The 16,709-nt window shown below is 26.5% G+C and overlaps 1 protein-coding gene across 2 annotated transcripts in view; it reads right to left on the reverse strand.

Annotated features, from left to right (window-relative positions):
- Window positions 1-11,203: 11,203 nt before the first annotated feature.
- Window positions 11,204-16,709, reverse strand: part of LOC111632281 (B-cell receptor CD22-like) — an 18,190-nt gene continuing 12,684 nt past the window's right edge. Inside the window, exons 4-7 of one of the 2 annotated variants that reach the window (XM_023376673.1) lie at window positions 12,354-12,656; window positions 11,766-11,891; window positions 11,609-11,639; window positions 11,204-11,312 (exon numbers count right to left, since the gene is read on the reverse strand). In XM_023376673.1, coding sequence (XP_023232441.1) covers window positions 11,228-11,312; window positions 11,609-11,639; window positions 11,766-11,891; window positions 12,354-12,656 — 545 coding nt within the window. In that variant the 3' untranslated portion in view covers window positions 11,204-11,227. The remainder of the gene's footprint in view (window positions 11,313-11,608; window positions 11,640-11,765; window positions 11,892-12,353; window positions 12,657-16,709) is intronic. The other variant, XM_023376674.1, reaches the window with a different exon arrangement.

Genomic DNA, 16,709 nt, shown 5'->3' on the forward strand with positions numbered 1-16,709 from the left:
ATTCCGTTTTATATGAATTCCATGTTGTACGAGTCACTTAGATTTTATAAATACGTGAGTCGTTCACAGCCCGGCACACGTATTTGTAAAATCTAAGTGACTCGTACAACATGGAATTCATATAAAACGGAATTATCAACAGTGTTATAGGGGGGTCGACTGGTATAATAATTATAAATAACAATAATTTTAATTATTTCATGCGCTTTTTCTTAAATAAGCAGGTTAAATACACTATAATTATAATGTGTTTAAGCTTTTTAAGTAAAATCATATAAAATGAGAATAAAAAAATAATAATATAACGCCTTCCAGCTATCATCGTATATATTATTATTTTTTTCTTGTTTTTAATCTCTCCTTTCGCAATTTTTCTTATTTTTATTGTTAAGAAGTAGCGAAATTAGAGTGTTGATAACGTTATCCTTCATTATGTAACTCATTCATCATTCTTGTATATATGAGTAAATATGTAAACGATCAAAAAATAAATTTTTACTCATTATAAACTTATCTGAGTAGTTTCTATGTAGCTACACAATATTTAAATTTATCAAATATTTAAACCAATAAAGAATTAATTTCTAGGATCTGTAGGGTCTGTATATAATTGTAGTAAGGTCATAACAACTCATATTATCATTAATTTTCGAGACATGCTTGACAAGGAAAATTGTACAGATAGTTTGACCTATGCCTCGAATTATACCCTTTAACTCATTTACAATATAAACTTTACATGCTGATTAATTAATAACTGTTATATAATTCGATTTTATAAGTGTTAAAATGTTTTAAATATTGTGCAAAGAAATACAAGGAGAAAGAGAAACAAATATAAAACAAAACTTAACTCACTAATATCAGATTTGAACAAAGGTTGTTTACTTCATATGACATTGGGAGAAGAATTGAATGTTGTGATAAAACCCGGGAGACATTGCTGATGTGCATCAAAAAATAAAAAATAAATAAATAAAAGTATTCATATAAAGTAGATTTGTTTAGCGTGCTTACATTGAATAGTTTCAGGTTTCATGAAAGCTTTCACCAAGAAATAAACAGGAAACAGGATACTATCCAAGGTTTACTGATAAAAGAAAATTCGTTTCTTTTTATATTGATTGTCTTCTTTTTTATTATTATTATTATTATCATTTTCTTGTTTTGTATTTTTTAAAAATTACTCCGGAAATAAAATAAGAAAGTATAATGAAAAAAGATATGTATACATAAATATTCTTAGTGTAAAAAGTGATTATCGAACGTAGGTCGATAGTATTGTATATAATACATCTTGTAATAGTGATAAGTGTAATATAAAATGTGGAATAGGTGTAGAATTTTTCTTTAAATGATCGCTGTTACTAACCAATTTTCGATAAGTGGTAATTCGGCTTTTAGATACGACATTATCAATGATGTCTCGTAAATAATTTAATCGGAAAAAATACATAAGATTTTTACAAGGAGTAATATTATCTAGAAATATTTTTGTTCATTTAAATATTTTACATTTGTTATTATATAAAAATAAGTAATGTGATCGAAGATAAAAATCTAATTCCAATTTTTTCCATATATATAACTTAGGAATAAACATAATAAAAAAAATCTTGTAAAATCTTATAGAATTTGTAATCCACTCCAAAGATTTCAACTTTGATTTTTTATGAATTCTTTCACATGATAACGTTGACTGAATTTAATAGATAAAATTTCGTTTTTAATGTGATATTTGAAGAAAATAACAAAGTTTTTTTTTCTTTTATAAAAGCTTAAAAGTTTGAATGCTATTTTATATAAAAAGCTTTCAGGATAAATTCTTGTCTCCCTGTTGAAATCTCAAAAATTTTTCTTCATAACTTTTCTAGAAAGGTTATTACTTACGTGAAACTATTTATTTAAAGTTTATGTTAAGAAAAAATATAAGATAAAAGGGAAAAAATGATCTTTTAAATAACGAAAAGAGTAGTTTAAAATTGATATTTTTAAAAAAAATAATAATAATAAATAAATAAATAAAGGTTGTAAATCAATTTTGTTTTACATGTTTACATTTTACTTGATCCCAATGATTCAATGTGACTTTTGTAAACAAAAATTTCACTTACATAATATCAAAAAAAATGCACGTAAAGCCTTAAGTAAATATTCATAAATTTGTTGTGATCATATATCAGAGTTATTTTAAAATATATAATAGCTAGTTGCTCTTGATCGATAAGATTTGAGTTCAATATGCTTAGAAATCTTATTTTTAGAAGAGAACATCTTTTCATAATATGAATAGCTATTCACAGTATACTGTCAGAAAAGTAAGAAACGATGAGAATTTTTTGAAAATTTTATTTAGAAAATGGTGTTAAACATTATATATTTAATATTTTTAATCAAAAAATATGAATAATTTATTATAAATTCAACACTTTAACACAGTTATAAAGCTTTCTGAAGTATAAGCGAAGCAGTATTTTAATATAGCGTCATTATATTTTAAGCTATTAACAGTAAAATGATCATTAGTTTAATAAGAAAGAAATAAGGTATAATTTAATTATTTAACGATAAAATTATATTTTAAAAATATATTTTTAAAGTTGCTTTAAAAGAAATTCTTTGATTCTTAAGGTAAGAAGTAGTGCTGTTCTTTTGATGTATACATGTCGACAACTTCCTTCTAGAAATTTCAAGGCTTTATATTTCATGATTATGGTAAAAAATATTGTGAAGATGTGACTCGAAAATATATAAGTCTACTGTGAACATGTGCCAAACAGCATTTGAAAGTAGCAAAAATGTTTGATTTTCTTTTCAAAAAATATCACAGAATAACTCAGAAACTTTGCAAATTATATTTTATTATATTTTACATGTTTAATAGGTTTTACATCAATGCGCGATTTTTATATTATTATTTAATTGTTAAAAAAAAATCTAATTGAAGTTTCCTTAAATCAAAATTTTAATTTGCAATAAATTAACGCTATTATATATATATATATATTTGTTACTCCATTGATAAAAGCAGTTAAATCGTTTCTGAAGTGAGGATTATTTTTATCTTGTAAATACTTTCATACAGTTAGAGCACAACACAAGTTTTTATAGCAGCATATCTGGTAACTTCCATGTAATTTTACTGCAAAGAACAAACATCATATATAAATTGTCACCTCAATATTGTTTCTAATTGCATTTTTATGTGGCGAGAAGAGCATTTCTTTCTGATTGTTTCTTATTTTAACTGAGACAATAGCTTTTCTTTATCGTTTCTTTTGTATTTATTGTAGATTTAGTAATTTTGTTTCTCTTATTTCACATTTCCAAGAACACAAACATCTGTTAATGTGGAATTTATTCAAATGTAATAAAACTGTGAATACTGTAATGAAACATTGAGTGACGAGTGCAGTGTATAGAAATGTACAGTACAGTACATTACAACATCCAAAATTAACTTGATAAATAATGTTTAAATTAAATAAATTCAACTCGCATTTTGATATCAAGTTTATTGCACTTTCTTATTTAATATAGTAATATAGGATTATTCTTTCATGATAAAAATTAAATATTTTTATTAATATTACATAAAAGTTCATTCTTTTTTTCAAAAAAAAGGGGGTACAGTATATACTTTTACGTCAATTTGACGTTATATCTACTTTCTTCTAACAAGAAAGTGTCAAAGTGACGTCAAACTGACGTAAAAGCACAATGTTTTGACAGAACAAATGCCTGTGTAGGTCTGTTTGATTGGTCAAATCAGTACATACTTTTACGTAAAATTGACGTCATTCTTTAGAATTTTCCATGCAAAACTGAAGACATGATGATAAATTGACTGTGTACTAACACAATTCAATGAACAAACCCTATTATTTGCCAATTACACATAGAAATTTGTTCGTTTGATTAGAATTGCGTATATTATCACGTCTTATTTTACAACTAGAAATTTACTTAACATATATATACTATTTCGCTTATAGATCTAAATTTATAGGTCTATTAGAATTTGTAAAACAGTTAACTTCAATCAATATTAATAAAAATGAATTTACGTATAAATGCCATTTAGTTCATTCATTTGCATTTTTGTCCCATTTTTGCTTTATAATTACATCACATTAACCATCATTTTCGATCTTTATGAAATGTGTTACCATCTATTATGAAAGGAATTCCTATTTAATAAATAACTGATACATCTCCATACAGGTTAATTAAATAACTCGAATGCCATACTTCTATCAAAATGTTTTGGATGTTTTCATAACATTTCATTTTTTTAACCGAAAAAAAAAAATAATTAATAATTTTTAATTCTTTATTTAATTTTTAATAATGTTTTAATAAAGAATTATGAACCGTTTTTTTAATAATTTAAATCGGATTAAATTACTAAATCCATCATAATCTTATCGATATTTTATATAATATTCAAAAAGTAATCACTTTTTNTTTTTTTTAATTCAGAAATTATTTCTAATAATTAAACAATTCATCATGTATTTAAAAATAGTAATTTGTAGATGTTACATGGAATTTTAACATCATTATCAACCACTTAATGGAAACATCATAATGCATTATATCATAGAAAATGGAAAATTAAATTCACATTAATTCAAGTATTATAATTAACGTAGTAAACACAATCACTGCAAATATTATTATTGTTAAATTGTTCTCGTAAAGGCGATCATTATGATTTAAAGATTAATTAAATTTTAATAACTCAAAAGTACTAAAAATGTAAAAATCTTTTTTACAAAGAAAAGAAAAATAATATTTTTTTTTTAAATTTATCTACATTTATTTTATTTAATTTCTTTCATTTTTATGCATTTCTATCATACTTAAAATTGATTCTGAACTAATTATATATTTTTATTATCCTGGTTTAATAGATATTATTATGGAAATTGCTCAATTTTCTTTAAACAGTTTCCGTTTTTGAATTCTAATGACCTTAGCTATATTTTCTTAGAATCCATTTACAAAAATATTAAAAAATATTAGATCTTGTCTTTGTATTTAAACAGAAGGACGAACAAGAAAAAAAAAATTAATTTGTAATGTGGCTTATGTACACTTTTCTTCTATCCTACTCTCTTATATTTAAAATTTGCATAATGGTTTATACTACACCATTTCTCGTCAGAGGTCAAGTTAAAAAAATGAGGATTTAAAAAAAAAGAAAAAAATTTACAAACTTCGTTTCGTACGAAACTCATCAAGTCTCTGTTGAAGCTACGTAAAGAACCATTGCTATCTGCATAATGGAATTTCTTTTTATTTTAACTTTCATTATTTTCTTTTCTTTTTTTTCTCTACCTTGTGCCAACATAAATCAAATACCACGAAGACAAATTTAAGAAATACTGTTTTAAAAAATCACACTAGATATACTTAATTTAAAATGAAGATACGTCTACAACCCATTTATATAGCTCATTTACTATTTTCTTATTTTAAAATTTAACTGGTTGTAATAAAATAACAAATCCCACAACAAACAATTGAGAACAGAAATATATATATATATACTGTATATATCCCTTAAACAAAGAAAAAGTATGTTCTTTATGAAGACATACAGCCTTTACTACATGAAAATGAAAATTAATCTTCTGAGAAAAGAAATTAATAAATATAAAGGAAGGAAGAATAAGTAGTTCTATTGAAATTAATAGCCTCTTCTATTTTCTCATAAATTAAACCTCGATTAATTTAACAATATTGTAATTTTACAGTAGAATCGTCTAGGTTAAAGAATAGAGAATGGTAAGTCAATCAAATCGTTTATTAATGTTCTTAGTGATAATTCAAATGTCACGAAACGATTAGATTGTCATACCCAAGGGAATTCAAACTTCGACTCCATTAATATAATGACAAATATGAATGTTTCTCCATTAACTTGTCCTATTTAATCAAATTATCTTCTTTAATTATGAAAACTCACCAAACTTTTCCAGAAACATTTTTAAAGAATTAAAAATTATTTATGCATTTTTCTTGATTTTAAAACTATTTTTTAAAACATTGTTTTCATTGATTAACATTGTTTTTTGGTTACCAAATCGAACTTTAACCAATTCTAATCCAACATTTTAGAATTGTCTTTTTTTTTAAATTAATTTAATAAAGAAAAAAAATTTGTATTTCAGAATTTTGAAGCATTTAATTTTCATTAAATACATTTATAATAAACTAAATTAAATCAATTTTAATTCTAAATTAAAACAATTTAATCTACAATTTATTGAACAGTATGCAAATCAGAAGCATGGGAATTCTTTCTAATGATGTGTTTATGTTATTTATGTACAGAAAAATGTAAAATGAATTTCAAAAATTTCGTTTCAGTTAATTATTATCGCTTAATTTTCTTATATGATTAAAAATTATCAATTTTAGTTAAGACAAATTTGTGTATAGACGATAATTAAGCATCGAAATGAATCATTGATACGGACTAAGCGATAACACATTAAGAACGTTAATTGACTTAGTTGGACAGAAAATGTCTGATACGTCATACAAGATAATAATTATTACCACAGAAGATGTTAAGAAAAGAGAATTGGTTGGTGGGCGGAGCGGTTGAAGTGGGAAATGATGTCAGATGATTGACTGTCTCCTTCATCTAAGTGCTTTCTAACAGGTCGAATAAGCTCAATTGGGCCTGGTAACATCATGAAGAAAATTAACAAGATAAAAAAAATTATTATAAAAAAACTTATGCTGTAAAAAAGAAAAGCAATGCCTGACTTATGTATGACGTGTTTTTAATTACTTTAATATGTATTGTGGATGACACTTTAAAAAAAGGGCGAAAAGTCAATCATACTTAATTTTTAATGGGCTAAATTGTTTTTGTATTAAAAATCTTTAAAGTTTTCAACGTTTAAATCTATATAAAAATTTAATTTTAAAGTTATACGTGTATAAAATGCATAGTAATGTGTAAATTTAAACTACGATTTGATTTTGAAGTTTTAAATTCATTGACGCATAATTTGTTTTAAAAAATGAATTATTAATATAAATAAAATGATTTAAAATAAAAAGCCAATATAATATTTAACATATTATTAATACTAATAAAAAGTTTATTTTATTTTTTTACTCAAATATATAGCATACAATATAAATAATTTCATCTGTATGAAACATATATTACAATATAGCCAAAATGTTCATTCAATAATTATGAAATATACCTATAATTATTTATAAAAGCTAACCATGTATCAATTTATCAAAATAATAAGAAAATTATATAAAAATTCAAGAAAAAATTAAAAAGATAATTCAAGAAGTAAAGAGAAAAAGATTTATATCTCAATTCAAACTGTAAATAAAATTACACTTACTAGAACGTTTATCATAACTTTATTCATTCTTTCAGCTCAAAAACAGAATAAAAGAGTTGAGCTATTATCACCAGTATAAGAAACTACGGCAGCATTATCTCTTAACGTGGCAAGAATTTACACGTGCACGCAACAGCATTATCATGACAATCAATCTACATGATCCAGCGAAAGAGTGGTGCAGATGCGAGCTGTTCAAAATGCACCTCATAGTCCCTACAGGTAACAAAGAGTTCGATTTGAAACAGATGACGATATTTTCTCATCAAAAATCATCACTGGATGAAGTCATGATATATATAAATTTTTCAACACTGTCCCTGTCGTGAAGGCAAGCAATGAATCGCATTAACATGCGATGTTCTTGATTTCATAGCGGTTTTTTTTATATTTTTTTTCACAAAGAGTGCCCGGTTTCTGGTATAAAACATTAAAATCTGTATATAGTCCAAAGACAAACAGATAAAGATAAACAGATATTGTAAGAAGGCTGAGCGAAGAAGCTCTCAGTCTCATAATAACCACCAGAGAGGGCATTTTTTTAATAATAAGTTTTGTTTGGTAAGTTTTGAGGTTGATATTCCCAATTTGGTGGATATGGAAATACGATCCACAGAATTAAAATTCAGTCCTTAGCTATAGAACCCTGTTGTTCGGTATCCGTATAAATATGGATTCTGAATCACAAAAACGGTTATTTTGTCACACTGGAGGAGAAATCCGGAGACATTCTCTGTCGGGCATTGAACTCTGCAAAGATAAAAAAAAAGAAAACAATAAAAATAAAATTTTACTGTAGTCAAGAGTGAATAAATGAAAGAATCAAGAAAAAAAAAGGATGAACTTCAGCATGATTCGAAACTTTATTTTTAATCTACGTAACTTTGTTTTCGGGAAAAGTATAATTTAATATGGATTCAGATTTATATTTTTGTAATATTTAAGCATTAAAATTTACCGTGCAGCCAGAGAGCTTGCTAGTAATCAATGGGGTCTGAACGCAGTCATCTTCTTCATTCTCGTTGCCTGGAGAAGATACGGTCTTAGTGATCTTTTGAAAATCAATGTCTGCGTATTCAGTTGGTGGATCTATCCTCTCTCTTACAGCTGCTTGTTGGTTGTTGGGAAGGTCCAACTCTGCGTATGTAATGTCGTCGTAATTCTGGAAAATATGATTGTGCCACTGAAGTAAATCAAGTATAAGCAAAGAAAAATAAAAAAAGAAAATAAAAATGCTTATACATATACCGAGATTGAATATAATTCAGATCAGTCAATAGTAAAGTTTTATTGGTCAGATTTTAAGAAATATATTTGTTCACNCAATATTGTTTCTAATTGCATTTTTATGTGGCGAGAAGAGCATTTCTTTCTGATTGTTTCTTATTTTAACTGAGACAATAGCTTTTCTTTATCGTTTCTTTTGTATTTATTGTAGATTTAGTAATTTTGTTTCTCTTATTTCACATTTCCAAGAACACAAACATCTGTTAATGTGGAATTTATTCAAATGTAATAAAACTGTGAATACTGTAATGAAACATTGAGTGACGAGTGCAGTGTATAGAAATGTACAGTACAGTACATTTGATAACATATTTTAATAAAAGATAATTAATATAATATTTAATGCTAATATAAACACAATTTACAATTTCAAATACTTAATTAAAAAATGTATATTTGTTCATTTAATCATTAAAATATTCCATCACAATTTAAATTAAATATTGTATCTTCATTAACGTATATAATTAAAGCAGTTAAATGTCTACTATCTTGCATTGTTTTAGTGTAAAATTCTAGAAATTTTAATAATTTTCATTTACATGATACTTACTTTTCTTCGTTGTCAATATTAGATGATGCTCCTAATTTGTTAATGAAAAGGAAAGAAAAAGGTGAGAGGTCATTAACTTAATATTTATAAAATTGATTTATTTAATTGTCTTGGAGATAGAATAAACATAATTGGAATTCTGACAATTTATATTAATAGCTAACCTCTATTTTCGCTGCTTCCTCTTGCTTTCATGATGAATATAATGACAATAACTAACAATAGCAAAGCACCCACTGTACCCATCAATACAGCCAAGACAGCGTTAATTGCCACTGGTTGAAGTTCACCTAGACGAAAATGGAAGCTGTTATTTATTTAAGTGCAGTAGGAATAAAATAATATACTATACTAAATATTATCTAAGATTTAATTAAACTAATATTATTAAATCTACGTTTTTAACTAATTAAATTATAACAAATTTAAAAAAAAAATTGTAAAGAATAAACGTGTGAAGATTTATAATCATTGTTTATTGGTTCATTTTGTTTTTGTTTTCATTTTGTTTACTTTATAGATTATAAGAAATACTTTTGGTTATCTTATAAGTTATGAGTTTGCACTATTTTATATTAGAAAATTATATTTTCCAATGTTTAAAGATAATGTATGACTAAATTTTCTAAATCCCTTCTACAGCGGAAAAGTCAATAAAGTAAAAGCAACAATGACAACATTGCTTTATTGTAATTTGACCTTTAATCTCAGAATATTTTAAAGTTTTATTTTTTGAATTTTAATCTGCTTTCTCTTATCAATTTGTTTAAATTTGATTAGATTAGTAGTTATAAATATGCAAATTTTCATACAGAGTATAAACTGTTAAAATATTTTAATATGTAACAAAATATTAAACAAGAAAAACAGTACGTAATTAATTAAATTAAATTAGTATAACACTTAAAAACCCAGTAAACATGCTAAGCCAATATTAATAAATATCAAGGTAAAAAAAATAACAGAATATAATGATCTTAAATTAATATCATGAAGAAAAAATAGCATAAAGGACTATAACCAATGCTGTGAACAGAAATTGGTAATATAAAGAACAAACACCAGGAACACCAACTATTTATATAAATAATATTGTTTAAAAATAAACAAAGATAAATGTCAATGAGTAGAACATATAATTTAATAAATATTTAATATAAATAAGAAGAAATTATTAAAAATTTAATAATAATTTAGTAAACAATGGAGGAAAAAAAAAGCCATTATATGAATAAAATAATATTGAGAAACGTCTCATAGTATGTATATGTACAGAGGCATTTAATAATAAATGTGGGATGTTATTAAATATATTGATTTTCTTATAATATCCAAGGCCAACAATTCATAAATAAGAAAACAAATTAAATAAGTAACTATGAAACCCAAAATTTAGTTATATAGTGGGGTAAGACAAAAATTAGAAAATAACAGGAAAATATTCAAAATTGTAAACAAAATTCATGTAAATATGAGAAGGACAAATCGATAATAAATGAAAAATTCAATTTTTATAAAAATTTCAAAGATATGTTTACATATAAAATTATTTTATATTTTATTCGAATTTAAAGCGAGTAAGATAAGAATTAAAGTAATAATATTTATGAAAGTATGTAATATGAGATTTATATCACCACTTAAAGTATCAGATTTTCAATAATTCGATTTAAAACAATTTAAAATTGCATATCATTGCATAAAATTACATTTATTAAAAATAAAATTTGTTCCATTTATTACTTGGAGAAGAATAAATTCATTATTCATTTTTCTTTATTAATGTGTGTTATTAATAGTTTAACTTTTTTTTAATTTAATAAAATTAATTTTAATTAATTATTCTTTAAATACGTTTATCACTTTTCGTTATTAAAACAATTAATTCAGACATTAATTGAAATTCCAAATTTTACAAAAATAATTTAATTATAAATTTGAATATTTATGTTAATTATACAGAATAACGTGTTTTTGTTTTTCTTTCAAAATAATTATTCTATCTTTTACCTGTTGAATAATTTTTTGATGGAATAACATCAGGACTACCATCATCAAACTCCTTCTTAATTGGAGATGGAATTCTGTAAATACGTAGCATTTCAACTTATTAACACTCTGATAAAAATACTAAAATATTTTAATAAAAGATAATTAATATAATATTTAATGCTAATATAAACACAATTTACAATTTCAAATACTTAATTAAAAAATGTATATTTGTTCATTTAATCATTAAAATATTCCATCACAATTTAAATTAAATATTGTATCTTCATTAACGTATATAATTAAAGCAGTTAAATGTCTACTATCTTGCATTGTTTTAGTGTAAAATTCTAGAAATTTTAATAATTTTCATTTACATGATACTTACTTTTCTTCGTTGTCAATATTAGATGATGCTCCTAATTTGTTAATGAAAAGGAAAGAAAAAGGTCATTAACTTAATATTTATAAAATTGATTTATTTAATTGTCTTGGAGATAGAATAAACATAATTGGAATTCTGACAATTTATATTAATAGCTAACCTCTATTTTCGCTGCTTCCTCTTGCTTTCATGATGAATATAATGACAATAACTAACAATAGCAAAGCACCCACTGTACCCATCAATACAGCCAAGACAGCGTTAATTGCCACTGGTTGAAGTTCACCTAGACGAAAATGGAAGCTGTTATTTATTTAAGTGCAGTAGGAATAAAATAATATACTATACTAAATATTATCTAAGATTTAATTAAACTAATATTATTAAATCTACGTTTTTAACTAATTAAATTATAACAAATTTAAAAAAAAAATTGTAAAGAATAAACGTGTGAAGATTTATAATCATTGTTTATTGGTATATAAAAAATTAATTCTGTTAAAGTAGTTTTAATTTTTATTGCAATTCTAAGTTCTCTGTCCCCCCTTTTTTTAACTTAAACATTTACTGTGTTACGAAATGCAGTTGTCTTTAAGAGAATTAATTAAAGAATAAATATCTAAATTGATTTTTATCCTTATTCTCTTCACTTTAAATAACTTTAAAAAACTGAATTTAAAATAAAAACAGAAAAATTAAATAAAAATTAAAGTAAACGTGGTTATGTAGCGATTAAAGGCTCTCTTGCCTGTATGCCTTTCTGCAGAAAATAGGGTACTGGCCGTCAAAGTCACAGCTCTACTTCGACCTTGGTTATTGGAAGCGTATATTACTAAAATAAAAGAACTCCCAGAGGTAAGTCCTTGAGCTTCGAAGACTGGGAAGTCTACTGAAGTAACATTAGACTGAAGATTCTTATCATCCTTCATACTGTACACTTCCAGGTGAAATACCTGTTGTAAACCGCCGTCATCTCCAGCTTCACATCTCAAGATGACAGCATTAGATGTCAGGTTAGTGATGCTACAGTTGTGCACAGGATCTGGAGGACCTTCAAAATACAAGGTGGTACGTGCCGATTATGTCAAGCTGAGTATTAAACTACAGTACATGTTGTGACGATAATACTTTACTTTCACAGATTTTTAACAATATTAATTTATAGTCGTTCCATTCATAAATGTATATCAAACATTTTTTTCATTATTATAATAATTTTTATACATTAAATGCAGTAATTTGAATCTATTCTGTACGTTATCTAGTGGGGCCATTTCTGTAAAAAAAGAAAATAGGAAAATATATTTAGCAAGCTTCTCAGCAGGAGCCTTCGTTCGACCAAATCCTGTTCTGGGGAAAGTCTTGCCGAAGGTGTCCTTGACGTCTTTCTGGGCCAAGACGTTATCTGAAAGGGATCTGTGGACCAGGGAGGAAGAAAAGGGGTTTTGGCCTTTCAGGGAATCAGAATGTCGCCGAATTGTCGCCGCTGCAAGTCGTATCGCCATCCTTGAGGGATATTTGGGTGAGTGAGGAAAATAAGCAATTTGTCATTTGCCAAGAAAGATTACGATTGTGAAATGTCTGCATTTTTCCACCATTCTTCTGGCGTTTATTATTCTGAAATCGGATCCCTTCGGACGAACTCGTAGAGCGTTCTTTCAAGGACTCTCGGTCCACTCGGATTACTTTCTGACTTCCTCATGTCACGTCGTCACGGCATATGACGTCATTTCCGCTGTAAAACTGACCCTAGAATATTTTATTGCTTTTGTAATAAAAATAATAACGTTTTAAAATATATTTTCTAAACAATCGATCATTGCAATCTTGGGTCATTATGATTTTTTCTATTCAAATTTATAAGAGGTTATTTTATTTAAAAAATATAATTTTGTGAAAAACAAGTATATGGTATATAGTAGGGATATTGATAGAACAGTTATAAATAATCAATGTTATTGGTTTGTTTTGACAACTTTGACAACTGAAGCCTAGCTTTTAGATAACTTGCTTTTTATCGCATCAAGTAAAAACTATCGCTTCTAAGTCTCTTGTCTAAACGGAGTCCACTGCAGCCATTATCAGCTGCGTTTCGCCCGTAGCACAGTGAAGGATGGCTGTGTGCTGCCCTGAGGCCTACCTTGATCGCCTCTTTGCCAAGCAAGGTTGTGTACAGGTACGCCGTTTGACAACGTCCATTTCTTGTTTAAACTGAAGTGGCTACACTCTGCTCCGTCTTTAAGATTCGTTGAACTATATATTTTCGTATCTGGGTAAGTTATCGAGCACGTGACTATTCTCATATTGAACATATTTATATTTATTATATAAATTTATTTAGAGTACTTTTGTAAAATGTTAAAGTAAAAGGAACCAATGTGTACACGCAAAGCGAAAGCTGTGTAAGCGGTAAGCATTTTATTGCTTGTCAGTTGTAGAATTTTATTAATATTTTTAGCATCAAAAAATAATTATGAAAATAATTACGCGTGCATTTTAATATGCAAATTTTTTAATGAATATGATTGATCTAGTATAGTATTTGTAATTACAAAGATAGATTTTTCGCAGAAATGATTTGCATGCGTTAAACGGATACTTTTGACCTCAAAAGATTGCTTTCTGTTTACATAAGCGATTTAGTACGAGTAAATATATTTTTGATGATAAGACTCGTGTAGAAATCATGTTGGTTTGACACTCGATAATGCGTGTGAGCATCGAATAAAACTGAATGCACATGTACTAAAACATGAAAGAATCCCACGCGTTCAACAATCCCATCCTTCTTCAGATCCATCTTCCATAAGCAAGGTTAGAATTTTCACGATAATTCTTCATGATATCTAAAAGTATTCATATTTATCTATCCTAGTATCAGCAAAATGTTTATTTTGATGCTAGGTTTTAAGATCAGTTTTAACGTATTTTTTTTTAATAATTTGAAACCGAAATGTTAAAATATAATCGAATATTATTTTATGCATTTATCCGCTTTGAAAGTCTTACGTTTATTATTCATTTTACGATATTTAGAATATTTTAAATGACGTTTGTCTCATTGTTAAAAGTTTTTACCGTCCTTGTCCCCAATGTGTGTATTACCAGAAGTGTTCTGCGTGACTTAGCTCTGCCTACTTTGTCCGAAAAATAAAAATAAAAACAAAAATAACTGTTAATATTTAAGTTTTAGAAAAGTCGCATTTTGTGTATGAAACCAGTTTTTTGTATGTTATAATTGTTCTGTCTGAAAGTGTCATCACATCTTTTAATTTCCATGATATATTTCGCTTTGTACGTGAATTTTGAATTAACTTTTAAAACATTGCTTACTGTAACAATAGGATTCGCCTCTTTGGTGTGCCACATACTCCCCTAGCAAGGATGTGAGACTGGTCTATGTCTTTGAAAGAGGGTGGGGCATTCTGAATGCCACCCATCGATTGTACCTAATGCATCAACAAAACTTATATATCATGGTTCTAAAAGGAAATGTTAAATTATTTTGACTGCAAAAAAATGTCAAATTTATGTAACTATATTTTACAAGTCAAATCTAAACTTTTATATTGCTGATCAGGATTTGAAGAAAGAAGAATGTTTAAAGTAGTTTTTAGCACTGTAGAGTTTTATAAAATTTAAATTTTTAATATATTCATTTACCAATAAATAATTGTGTTTTTTGAGTAATTTTAATTTTCATAAATTTAACAGGTTTAAAAGTAACAATTTTCGAGTCTGAAATGCGCAAATTTCTAATTCTTAAAATGCACTGTTCATTGCTACGTAGACAATAGAAACGCGAACATAAAAATCACTGACATGGAACGATCATAGACGGCCTTTTAAAACCTTGACTTCCATGTTGCCCATAATAGAACTCGTTGCTAAATACGGGCCACGTGACAATAGATAAGGATGGTTAGATTTTTCACGCTAAGAACTGGTTCACCTTAAAATTCTCAGATAGCTTGGGAAATTCGAAGCGAATAACCAGCTTATTAATTTCCCGGTTTAAAAAATCGTAAGCAATTTGTTGGACTGGGAAGAGGTGCAGAATTTATAGTATTCATCTCCACGTAGAGGGGCGTGTCGACTTGCCGGCGCTGGAGGGTAGTGTGCCCCACCCATTAGCACCCATTGGTCTAGTTCAGTGACCCGTGCTAACCGGTCTCCGTGGATGAGTTGGCGTTTGGCTTTTGAAAATTGATAATTTGTTAAGATAGGCTAATAACACAGGTTAGATAAGTGGTTAGTTAATGGCGATGTGACAGAACAGTGGCTCACTAGGCAGGCGGATCGTTTGCATGCAATTTACATTCAGGAATGCCATTGCTAAATTTGGATTACACGTGCCTTTGGATTAACCTTTATTGCGGGTTAATATGGAAATAATTGAAATCAAATATAAATAAACTAGATTCATTAGGATTTTAGAAGAAATCGAGTACGAAATGATTTAGGGAAATTAATTCTAACATCACTGTTCTAAATCATGCGTGAGTGGACTTCACAATAATTAAACATTAAATTGTAATTTAAATGAATATAAAATTGTTTTATAAGATTAAATACCGACTTATTAAAATTTATGTTCAGCTATTAATAAAAGTTAATAGGTTTTGCAACTAAATTCTATTTTTTACTTTTCCTACAGTAACATATCGTAACATATGTTGAAGGCAAATGTGCTGTCAAGACCGACTTGAAATTCGATATATATGTATATTTTTTATGATGAAAAATATAGTAGGCTACATTGTTTTTATTTTAGAAAACTAAATTAACATTTTAAAAAATTTAAGAAGGTTTAATCAGTTTTTAAGACTATTTTTATGTTAGTTATTCCAAGAAAAAGAATAAACTTATTACAAAATCTTTTCTAGATAAATGTCATTGTTCGGTTTGGCCACGTGTTCAGTTACTGGAATTAAAATAAACTAAGAATTTCATATATATTTTTTTCCTTTCATTTCGAGTTCTTCGTATCAATTATTTTAGTGGTTCAGTAATGTTGACTAAAGAAAAAAATCTATCATATAATTCTAAGTAAATCATTGTTTCTACAAGTCTAAAATAAAATTATTATATTTATATGCTTATG

This window comes from Centruroides sculpturatus, unplaced genomic scaffold (assembly GCF_000671375.1).
Source record: "Centruroides sculpturatus isolate CEXI.00-Female unplaced genomic scaffold, Cexi_2.0 scaffold829, whole genome shotgun sequence".
NCBI lineage: Eukaryota > Metazoa > Arthropoda > Arachnida > Scorpiones > Buthidae > Centruroides > Centruroides sculpturatus.